This window comes from Brassica napus, unplaced genomic scaffold (genome assembly GCF_020379485.1).
Source record: "Brassica napus cultivar Da-Ae unplaced genomic scaffold, Da-Ae ScsIHWf_1723;HRSCAF=2352, whole genome shotgun sequence".
Lineage (NCBI taxonomy): Eukaryota > Viridiplantae > Streptophyta > Magnoliopsida > Brassicales > Brassicaceae > Brassica > Brassica napus.
In genome coordinates this window covers 32,334-44,931 of record NW_026015141.1, presented here as the reverse complement: position 1 = coordinate 44,931, position 12,598 = coordinate 32,334, and the positions used below count along the sequence as shown (strand labels likewise).

The 12,598-nt window shown below is 30.3% G+C and overlaps 1 protein-coding gene across 3 annotated transcripts; it reads right to left on the bottom strand.

The window, feature by feature from the left end:
- Window positions 1-5,332: 5,332 nt before the first annotated feature.
- Window positions 5,333-8,935, bottom strand: LOC125598495 (protein argonaute 2-like). 3 transcript variants are annotated; one of them, XM_048772529.1, is made up of 2 exons: window positions 8,408-8,935; window positions 5,333-8,232 (listed from the first exon to the last, which is right to left on the bottom strand). In XM_048772529.1, the coding sequence occupies exons 1-2, from the start codon at window positions 8,820-8,822 to the stop codon at window positions 5,618-5,620; spliced, it is 3,030 nt and encodes a 1,009-aa protein (XP_048628486.1). In that variant the 5' UTR covers window positions 8,823-8,935; the 3' UTR covers window positions 5,333-5,617. The 3 variants fall into 3 exon arrangements, with proteins under 3 accessions (XP_048628486.1, XP_048628487.1, XP_048628488.1); XM_048772530.1 differs by having other exon boundaries at window positions 5,333-8,229; XM_048772531.1 differs by having other exon boundaries at window positions 5,333-8,268; window positions 8,408-8,863.
- Between the last annotated feature and the right edge of the window lie 3,663 nt (window positions 8,936-12,598).

The window sequence follows — 12,598 nt, the reverse complement described above, 5'->3', positions numbered from 1 at the left end:
AACAAAAAGCCATTTCAGGACTCGAGTTAAAGATTAGATTAAATTTTGATGGCATACATCAAAAAAGAGATGGATAATTTTGTCAATTTGGTTGATGTGTTGAACTCTAGATCTGGCCTCGTTGACATAGCTGGTTCTGCCAATTCGAAATGTAATATTCGGCACAAAATAACATTGAAAACTTGACCCTTCTGTTTGAAGAAATATATAGGAAATTCACCTTTGATTGATCAAAGTTCTGAGCTGGGAAGCCTAGAAACTGGGAAAGGGAAGCTTCACATCAAACAAAGGATTTCCCTCGATCAGCTTCTGCAACTCAGTATACATTATATTCCTGACTGATTTTGTATCAACATATTTTAACAATTTCTCGTTTTCCTTGTGGAGATATCAAACACACACACACACACACTCTTAAACACCAAAGTGTATGCTTTCCAGAAAATTCAGTTATATAAAGTGAACAGAAAATTTACCTAAAATTCTCTAGAGTCAGAAGCTGAGTGATCTCTTTGTAAAGTTAGTTGAAAGCCGCAAAAACTTTCAGGTCGGTGGCTAATATTTGAGCAGATTTGCTTTGTCATTTCTGCAAAAAATCATACAACATAATTAATCAAGAAAGAGCATAGACAAACCATACATTCGAGCAATAATTTTTTAAAAAAAACAAATCATAACCAATCTGGAGCTTCAATATACTTATGCTTCCTAATCTCAAAGAAATTTTTCATAACAGTATCAATTATCATGACTAAATTTAAAAGCTTAATTTCGTCGATGTATAATATCGAATCAAATCAGATCAGATTTAGAACATTAAACTTAACATAAGCTTACCAAGAGTTTATGAAGAGATTCAATACGAAAGTTCTCGAACGAAAAAACATCTTTCATCTTCTGCTACGTCGTCTCTTCGGCAGTGGCGATTCAGTTGCAGGGATCTAAATGGCCGATCTAGACAGAAATTTGCGTACTCTGATCATAATACAAACTCTAACTCTTCTTCAACACGCCTCGACTGGATTTTGTGCAGTTGAGTTGGAGTTTGTCCAGCCATGGCTGCGGTAGGTATTTTCATATAGCTTTGGAGAATACTTGAGCTTCGTAAGTGGCCAAAGGATTATATAGATGGAGATGGGAAAGTTGAACAAAGTCGTCAGGTTGGGGTTTTTGATATGATTAAGGTGTTAATGGCTCTGAACAGTGGAGAAAGTGTATCTATCTAGCCGGAATTTTGAAAGATGGTGGTATGAATTATTTAATGGTGTAGTGTAATTTTCCTTAACTATTTTAAGCGTATAAGAATTGTGGAGGTTAGGGTTAACGAAGAGGGATGAATATGATATACTATTGGCTGGAATGATACATTGAATTGGTGTGAAGGTTTTGTGAGGCCCAGCAATTTGTCATTAAAAAACTCATAATGACATGACTAAATGATTGGTTCTAAATATTTTATCATATGTGGCATGCCTAAGAAGGCTTGAAATTAGTTGCTTTTATATAGTGGGATTTAGGGTATCTAAAATTGAGTTTTGGAAAAAGAGGCTAACGATTTTTTTTTTTTAAGTTAACATCATTGTTCACGTTGAACTTTTTAAAGTTGAAATTAGCCCAATCAACTTAAACTTCAAGTTTTTTAGAGCTGAGAAATTTTTGCTGTTCGTTTGACTAATCTTATCTTATTATATAAAGTTTGGTTCATCGAAATTGCTAATTAACATGGTTGTGATATGTGTCAATTAATTTATTAAGATTATGACATGTATTAATTTATCTCATAATTAAAAATATATATACAAAGATATTTATAAAAAACGAATTTTATTAAAAAGTAATAATAAATATTATTTAATAATAATTTTCCTTTTTTAAAATCTAATCAAAAGATAATAGCAATAGATTATTTGATAATATTTTAAGATTGTGACATGTGTTTAAATATATATTGATTAAAAATACATATAATAAGATAACAAATTTTTTTTTTTGAAAAAACAACTTTTAAAAATTATTTAATAGTAACAACAAATTTTAAAAATATTTACTAGTAATTTTATTAGATATTTTCCTTTTTTAAAATCCTAAAAAAATAGATTTGAAAACAATTTATTTAATATAATTTTACTATTCTAAATTTAAATGAAAATATAATTATACAAGATTATATTGAGTTTGGTTCTTCAAAATTGCTAATTAATATTATTGTGACACATGTCAGTTATATATTTTAAAATGTGATATGTGTTAAACTATCTCATAATCAAAATTATATATACTAAAATAATAAAAATGATTTTTCTTGAAAATTAATTATAAATATTATTTAATAGTCTTATTATTATTATTTTTTTATAAAAAGTTTGATTCTTCAAACTTGCTAATTAACATGATTATGACAATGTCAGTTATATATTTAAAAATATGATATGTGTTAAACTATCTCATAATCAAATATATATATATATATATATATATATTAAAATAATGAAAACGATTTTTCTTAAAAAATAATTGTAAATATTATTTAATAGTCTTATTATTATTATTATTTATTATAATGTTTGTTTTAAAAGATACTAAAGATAGATAATTATAAACGATAAATATTAACTTTTAAGAGAAAAATGTTAAACAAAAACGAATTGTAAAATTCTACAAGTACAATAAATTATTTAATAAAAACATGAAGAAAAACTAACTTTTTAATAAATAATATTACTTTTTAAAAAGCCTAATTAAAAGAAAATTGTAAAATCACTCTTATTGTTTTTTTATAAGTAACTAACTTTCTTTTTTTTAATAGATAATTGTATGTTAAAAAATTATGACAAAAAATAGCTACAAATATTTCACATCTATATTTAAGCTTCTACATATTATTTTTACAAAAACACAATAGTATTTACATGAAAAATATTACCTTAGTATTTTCTTTTAATTCTTCATACAACTCAACCTTTCATTATACTTTTTAAATCTTATGATGCTAACATAATTTTTAGTTTTGATGTTGTTGTCGTACATGAGTATGTGTGAATATGATGAATATGTGTTTTATGTATAAGAAAAAATATATAAATAATAAACAGAATTTTTTCTAATAAAAATAAAATAGTTGTATAAAAATCTAAAAGAAAACTAATTATTAAATAATTAATGTCCTTTTTAAAAGTCTAAATAAAATAAAAATATAAAAATAATCTTATTTTTCTTATAATTAAACTTTACTTTTTATTAATTTTGTGTTAAAAAATATAAATCAAAATTAACTTCAAATATTTCACCTAATATGATTATGACATGTGTCAATTAAAAAAATAGATTGTGAATGTGTCAATAAAAACTGTCATTATGTAAAAATAACTTGTTATTTTCCTAAAATCCAAAATAAAAAAGATTTCTAAAAAAGAAATTTCTTTTCTAATCTTAATCAATTATTTCGGATAAAAGTTTCAGGCCTAATACTAACTCGAAATAATTATTTGATAGAAATTTTACTTTTCTAAATCCTAGACAAAATCTCCGAGGTGGCTCTTGGATCAGAAATCTATTTAGTCTCTCTTTAGCCTTTTGTTGTAAAAAAAAAATTCCTAGATAAAATATAATTGTAAAATATTATGTAATATTAATTTCGTTTTCTAAAATCCTAAAAAACAGTAAAATAATATTTGATAGTTGTTTTATATTTGTATAAAAATCCTAAATAAAGAAATTTGTATCATATTTTTAAGTCCTAACTAAAAGAAAATTGTCAAAAATTATTTGATAATATTTTTAAAAGAGTATTTGATGATGAAATAATACTAAAAATTATTTAATTAACAAAATTGTAAAATAGTATGATACTAAAAATTAGTATTGATACTAAATTTAATATTATTTTTAGTTTTTTAATTGTAAATAAAAAGGAGGTTTATAAAATAAATGTTTTCCTTTTTAAAAAAATCCTAACGAAACAAAAATTTAAAGACTTATTTAATAAAAAATTAAATTAATACATAAAAACATGTAGAATGTTGTATAAACATTAAATTGATAGTTGTATTTGACTTTCATTTTTTTTACTTTTCATTTAATTTCTTATTTGGTTGTGTTCAGTTTAAACATTTAGATATATTATTTTCTCTAATCCTAAGTACAAAGTTTATAACAATTAATCTATGCACCATGATATAAATTACAAATATTAACTTGAACTTATGTGTAAAAACTTGTTTTAATTATAAATAAATCTCAAACAACAAATGCAAAAAAAAAACAATCATAAAACTTTAATAAAATGATTTATTATTTTATGGTTTTTATTAAATTAAAACATCAAACAAAAACGGATTTGTTCTGAAAATAAAATAATTTGTTTACGGATATTTACGGATATAGTTTTTCTGAAAATAATATAATTTGTTTTTCCTTTCTTGATATTCACATAGAAGATTAATATATTCTTCAACAAAATGAAACAAAATTGACACAACTGATCAAAATTACAAAACAACAGTTTGTTCGAAGTGTTATCTTCCACTTTTATGTTCATATTTTCTTATAAAAAATAAAATAAACTGAAACTAGAGTTTTAAATGTATTATCAGCACAGTTATTCTACCAATTATAACTTCAGTACCAAACTTTGAAGAGTATAGTTTCAGTACCAAAAATTTGAAACTGTGTTCAATCCTTCACTTGTGAATATATTAAATTAATATCTAAGGTCATGCGCATTAGAGGTTTAAAAGAAATGTATAACACGTTTTACGAAGAAAACAAATATTAAAAAAAGCAAAAGCGATGAACTCGGTTTGTCTCGCCTCTCCTGCGTGATATCCTCTTTTCTCAAGTTCATCACTGTAACGCGGACTCTACGACACATGGCGGCCCGCGATTGGTCAATTTTTTTTAAAAAAAAAAAATCAAAAAAAAAGGAAAAAATTTAATAATAAAAAATTTAAGAAGATAAACCCCAAAGGGGGATTAACTGATGCTCTTGCTCTAATGGTTTCATAATACCAGGAAAAAATCAGTGAGCACCACTCGGAAGAAAAACAGAGCGCCAATGACTGAATAAAATCAAAAGCAACGAAAAGCTTCACTATGTATAGTTATGTCTCTCATAGACTTATCCTTCAGCTTTTTGGCACATAGATTGCATGATCAAATGCATAATCATTCCTACAATAACCAAATAGATATTGATTCTCCAAGAAACTACTTTAGAAAATGCAGAACACAAACAATATATGAGAGAACATATCTCTGACATCAAAAGAAGCAAAACCCAGAAACAAAATTTGAGAAGACGATAACAGAGTATGAACTACTAATAAAACCCAGATTCTTAATTATATAATTATATAATAAAATACCATTACATAATGCAGTCTCTGCTCCAAAGAGCAATACAATACCAAACACAAACTGATTTCAACACAAAGACTTTAAAACAAAGAGAAACACACTACAATAAACCCAATTAGATTCACGCACAAACTCCTTTCTACCAGAAGAAAGAGTAAAACTGCGTTATTGGGGCTGTTACGATAATCAATATAATAGCATTTTTAACTTCAGCTTAGGTACCCAAAAACACAAATATAATAACCCCCCCAAACCTTTTTTTTCAGACAAAGAACATAACGTTCTCAAGCTCCTTGTGCAACTTGAATATTGCTTTGTCCTCCAAAGTCAGAGCAGAAAGTGAATCGGCCGGTGGGGGAGGCGCTCCTCGTGGCTGCCTAATGTTCTTCTCCCGTGAACTCGCCTCGTGGTAAATTCTTCCTCTAAATGCGACCATGTCCGCATAGTAGACTGGAGGAACGAGAGACACAGGTTTGGTGCAGCGAGTGAAAGTGAAGCACATGTCGAAGATAAGCTTCTGCATCTGATCTGAAGTGAAGTCGAGTTCGTCCCAAAGGGCATAATAATGAGTGGGCTTGCTTGTCCCTATGCCTCCATGGTGACTGCAGAGGTAGAAATCGTACTCAAACGGGTGGATGACTTTGGTATCGACCACCGTACCTGAAGGAACATTTCCCTTGTCACTTCCGTCATTGGGTGTATCAGGGAAGAAACGGGTTTGATGACGTTTCTGCGCCACGATTACAGTAATCTTGGGGAAGTAGTTGTCCCTCTCAAAAGTAAGCTTCACATCAAGCAACTCACGATTAAGAACCATGTCGAACTGACCATCACTGACACCATCACGGAAGATAACAATCTTGTTAGGCCGTTTCCTTGTGACCTGATAATGAGCTTTAACAAGCTCAAAGCACGTGTCACCAAATCCTTGAATCTCCTCTTTCCGGCGAGGCTGTGCAATGACTCTAGCTGCGTAACGGTTAGCTTCAGGCCAGTTTAGAGTGCCCACAACAGCAACAATGGAGGGGCTCGTCGTGTCTCGAGCAGCAGGATGGTTGACGTCAGCACCAATGAACATGACCTCGTCCTCTCTTTTGAAGAAAGAGTAGCCACTATCCATCAGCTCAACATTACTTCCGCCAACTTTTGCATTGATCTTGAGGGCGAGATTTGCCAGATACTGGTCACCTCCTCTACTGGCGGAATTGGTCAAGAAACACTGAGTCACCAGACCAAGCTTGGTCTCGGCTATCCATTTGAGAGTCTTGTAGCCATCAACCCTCCCAGACATAGCACACAGAACAAGAGTTGGGCGAGCCCCACCATGGTTATGCTTAGCCTCGTCAATCACTTGTCGAAGCAAATCCTCGAGAGCATTAGCATTAGAAAGCAAATTCATTCTTGCTGATTTGAAAATGATGGGATCCCTCAGCTGCATCCCAAGTGTCTTACAACGATTAATAAGCAGGCCCACAAAGTTGTCAGCCATCCTGGAGTTGGTGTTCCTCTCAGAGGCAGTGAAGTCAAGAACAGCCCAATGCTTGACTACTGAACCCCTCGTGACTCCCTTCTTCATAAGGTTCCATTGATTGTTACGTCCCGGTTCCTCACGGACAGGTTTGCCTCTCTCTGCCAACTTCAACGCCGGAGCCTTGAGAACACGACCTACCACAGGTGTCATCTCTGTATCGACTTTCATCCCAAAGTTGCCAATAATCTCTCCACCGCTAGGACCATCATTGGACTCTATCATCTTGAGTATATTCCTCCGCCTTTGCTGTGGATTCACTAGTGACAGCGTTTTCAACCACAAGGCTGAATTTCTACCCAAGCGTTCCTTTGGGTAAACCTGTCCTTCAACCAAAATGCACAGCTCCATGGGCACCAAGTTTTGCCGTCCGTTTTTACCCAAATCCAAGCAGGGAATGTTCTTGTGAACAATGTCTTTTCCATACTTAATCCTGAAATACTCAACAATGGACGTCTTCCTCGGCGGCTCATTCCCCTTTTCATCGATTAGCTCGAATCCTTCGTCTTTAGTGTCTTTCCTACTCAGTCCTACAATGGTGAGTTTCTGTTTGTTCTTCCGGTGAGTGACAGTGACTTTCAACCCAGTCAATTCCATTTCCACATCGCGTCTGTTGAACTGACGCTGCAAATCAGACCAGTCAAAGTAATGTTTCAGATACTCGATGACAGACATGGACTTCCGGAACGCCAACACCGAGTAGTCCAAGCACAAGGATAAACCTTGCGCTGTCGGCTTCAGAGCGTGTCTGTATCCTTTGGCAGCAGCAAGACCGAAACCTAAGTCATCATCATCGCTCTTAGTCTCGCGGGTGAAGAAGCTTTTACCGACGGTTATCATAGACTTTGAAGGATGCTCCTTCATCACAACATCCATCCCTTGAAGTACATCACGAGGGTTGAGAGACGAGCCCCCTGTCATGTACTCTCTCAAGTCACGGAGCATGAGCTCATTCACCTGCTTGATGGTGAACGTATAGCTTCGAGCTCTCGTCTCTTCCGTCTCGGGAAAATCCACCTTATAAGAACCAGTAGGCAGTTGCGCTGCGCTGAAGATATTCTTCTGACCATCATAGGCGGTCATGGCGAGTGGAAACTCGCCGGGATTGTCGGTGAACAGCTTGTCCCTGACCATGGAAAGCTCGAACCTAGATATCTTCTTAGTGGAAATTTCTGGTTTGATGTCAACATCGTAATGCTTAATGACAGTTTCGGGATCAATGTGGACTCGGAAGTGGTTGACCAAGAGGTTTACACGACGCACAGCAACAACACCGCCTTTATCAGGACGTCTCATTGGTGTTTTCCTCTCGGTAGAAGCAACTTGAACCGAAGAAGAAGAAGAAGCTTCTTCCGGATTCGTCATTTCAAATTAAAAACATGAAACTGATTGTTAATCAAAAGAAACATTCATCAAAAGCTATTGACTAATTCAAATAGAAACGGTTAATGTAAATCACGTTCCAATCATTGCTACAGGAACCGTGTAAAAAAATTGCTATAAATTAGGTTTTATTCTGCATACCACGAGCCGTTTCAGAAACTGAGACGGTTGACGGAGAAGAAGGCGGGACAGCCGCCGCCGTATCTGAAGAAATCTGTGGCTTACGACCCCACGCGCCTCTGCCGACGCCTCCTGGTTGACTCACTTGAGCCTGTGGCGGTTGTTGGACCGCCTGTTGCTGCGACTGTGCCCCACGGCCACCGTGACCCGGCGGTGGTCCCCACTGACTCTGGCTTCGGACTTCCTCTTGATTCCGATCGTATCCACCACCACTTCCACCGGAACTCTGTCCACGATTTCCAAAATCGCCGCCGCGAGCTCCATAACCACGACCTCGATCTCCTCCGCCGCCAGCTCCATAGCCACGACCGCGATCTCCGCCGCTTCTGCCACGGCCATCACCTCCACGACCTCCACGGTAACGACCTCTCTCCATGTTGATTGGATATGATCGGGAAAAACTCGGAAAGATTTGATGAATAGAGGAAACTTTCTTATGTGATCGCTTTTAACTAACTGATTCCGAGAGAGAGAGAGAGAGAGGTCTTTTTATAATGGAACAAGGAAAAAGTGTTCAGTTCAAAAAAAAAAAAAAAAAAACAAGGAAAAAGTGTGTGTGACACAAGTTTAGCTTAGCTCGTAAGGAGTATGAGAATGACTTCTCAACGTTCCCGAATGTTCCTCGAACAAAACAAAAAAAGTAAACAATTATATTTTAATTTTCGTTTAATGTTATATTATTAAAATAATTAAACAATTATATTAATCATATAATAAAAAATTAATTTTTTTGTATATATTATATTTTTAAAGCACTAAATTACATAAATATTAAAAGTCTCGTATTAAAAATTTTGTGATTAATAGTTTGAATTTTTGTTATAATAAGATACAAATGATCATCAAAGCATATGAGTAAAAATTACATTTAATATATATTCAGATTAATATATATATATATATATATATAAATTAATAATGTTGGGACTACACCAAAACTATAGTTTTTTTATTAATTTATAGAGATATTAATTTATCGATATACTAATTGAACTAAAAACTCAATTTGGGTCTATAAAATTATATTATTTATAGAGATTTTTAGTGTATATTAATTTATAGAGTATTCATTTAAAGAGGTTATATTTTATATATATATATATATATATATATATATATATATGTAAACTATCTATATTTTAGTTTAAAATTTTGCATTGAACAAGTATTGAGAACTTAATATTATAATTTAAAATTTGCATTGAATTTTCAAGAAAAATTATTAATTAATAAAAATATTACAAGTACCACACTAAAAGTTTTGTTATTAATGGTTAAAAAAATTGTTCAAAAATACAAATGATTATAAAACCATATGATTAAGAAGTTTCATTTAATAGATATTCATACTAAAATGTACTATATATTTATGTTAATATTATTTAAATTTAATTAAACAAAATATAAAATAGAGAAAATAATTACTTAAATTCAGTTACCCAAAATTATTGTAAATAAACAAAATTGATTTCTTGTGTCAATTTAATTATATACATAACAGTTAATAGTTTTTCAATTAGCAATATATTTATTAATTTGTTTCATAATATGTAAAAACGTTACAAATAATAATACTTAAAAATAATGTTTATATAAAATGTCAGTGTTTTGAAACCCGACCCGGACCCGCGGTTGAACCGGTAAACCCGGTGACCCAGAAAAAATCCGGTTTGGGTTTTATGAAAAACCCAATATTTAAAAACCCGCAAAAACCCAGTAAAATCCAAAACCCGATACCGGTTGAACCACCGGTCGAACCAATAAACAACTTTTACTTCATTTTTAAGTTTTTAATTAAGTTTTTAGATTATGTTTTATATTCTAAGTTTCCAAGGTGCTGACAAAAAAAAAAGTTAAGTTTTCCTTTTTCAGTTTTATATTTGTGATTTTTAGATTTTGATGAAGATTTCAGTTTCACTATGCCACCTGAAGATAATGAAGTGAACGATGCTAGAGAGAACCAAAATTAGTTGATGTGATTTTATATTAGTTTATTTCCGTTATTAACATTTTATTACAATAATCTTTTACTTTTGGTTTATTTTGTATTTGAAGTTTAATTTATTATTCAATTAGACATTTAAATATTTATAAATTTTATGTCTTGATTTTTTAGATGTCGTAAATCTTACTTTGTTTCTAAAAATTTTAAATAATCTAAACTACTTTTTGAAATTTGTATGTCAAATGAAAATAAAAATATAAAAACTAAAGTTAAGTATTTTCTAAAAGTTTTTAAACATAAAATATATACATATCCAAACTATTATTTTATGTTTTAAAAAATAATTAGAAAATATTAAACTTTAGTTTCTATATTTTTATTTACATAGCTGATATATTATTATTATATAATAAAATTAATTTATTTATTAACTCGCGGTTCATCCGCGGTCGATCCAGTAACCCAACAACCCGGTAAATCATCCGGTTCAGTGTCCGGGTCGGGTTTAAAAACATTGTAAAATGTTCATTTCATGCAAAGCGCAGATTTTACACTAGTAATAGTATTAAATAACAGTTATTAATTTGTGGTTGTATACTTGAGCTAAGAAAAAATATTTTGTTCAAAAGGCCATTTATCAATTCCAATATAAAAGACATACTCCATTACGAGTATGATATTGAAGATTTTTTTGTTGTATTTGAAAAAAAAAAAAATTAATTTTAATTAATAAATATCTCTATTACTAAAAGGAAATATTGTGGATAAAGAGAATAACCACATCAATGTAGAAATTCTAGTCAATGAGGTGAACACTTAACCAATCCAATTTTTCAATCTCTCCTTCGTCTCTTCCGTTTCTTCTTTCTCTACGAGAAGATATATTTCACCTATTACAAACTATTTACTCTCTTTTTTGTCAAGCCAACTATTTACTCCTTATTAGTTTAATGACACACTATCGATTTTTCTAGCAACCCTCCATCTTCTATTCCTCGTTATATACAACCGAAAGATTCATAACATTTCATTTATTAGTGTTTCTTTTTAATATTCTACTAGGTTAAGACCTGCAGTAGACTATTATTATATTGTCAATACTACATAATATTTCATGAATATAATTTATTTGTTAATAATACTTAATAACTTGAAAACTGACAATAAGAGATGTTAAAAAAAAAATATAACTTACAATTATAACTTAAAAGTATACCGATAAAAAAAGATAATACTTTATCATTATAATATATGTAAACTATGTATAAAGTATGAACTGTTATGATTTATTAAATGATAAACCATAAAGCTGATAATAAATAGTTCAAATCTCTAATTCTTATAATTATAATAGCTAGATAGAGTATTAGAGAGAAACAAATATTAGACGAATGATCAAATCTCTCATTCTACGAACAAACTCAAAATGAGGTGAGTGAAATCTTGTCATGATATTTCATTGAAAGTTTTTTAAGAAAAAACCAAGACTAAAATATTTAATCTGAATGAAATAATATATATACACAGTGCTTCCGATATTAAAAATCTCATCGATTTGAAGAAGTGTATTTATAGAATTGTCAGGATCAAATAACCTATTAAAAACCACCTATTTAAAAAATAATTTGTCTACATAAAAGTACATACATTAGAGTAAACACATATATCAAAACCAATACATTTTGTTTGTTTACAATCATGCTTTTAGTAAATAAATCAAAAAATCATTTTATTTACTTTATATGATATATAATTAAACTTTAGTGATATTGACATAGATATATATAGTATATTTTGATATATTTTTTTTATTATTGACACATCATACTCATATGATTCTATTAACATTTGTATATTTACTGTAACAAAAATTTAAATCGTTAATCACAAAACTTTTTATGTGAGATTTATCAATACAAATTTCAAAATTAAAATATTAAGATCTCAATAATTTTTTATTGAAAATTTTGAAGTTCAAATATTTTTATATAGTGTATAATTTAATTTAAATGATATATAGATAATATGAATATCTATTAATGAGACTTCATATTCATATGATTTATGATCATTTATATCTTGCTTAACAAAAAAGTTAAACCATTGATTACAAAATTTTCTATGTGTGACTTTTACCATTATTAGTAATTTATAGGCGTTTAAAAAAATCAAAATATAACATATAAGAAAAAATCTGATTTTTTTTA

What these genes read in the sequence shown, in the direction of transcription:
- LOC125598495 (XM_048772529.1), bottom strand. Translation starts at nt 8,822, where the DNA reads ATGGAGAGAGGTCGTTACCGTGGAGGTCGTGGAGGTGATGGCCGTGGC. An exon ending in AGTTTCTGAAACGGCTCGTG is followed by an intron (nt 8,233 to 8,407) that starts GTATGCAGAATA and finishes CGAATCCGGAAG; the next exon opens with AAGCTTCTTCTTCTTCTTCG.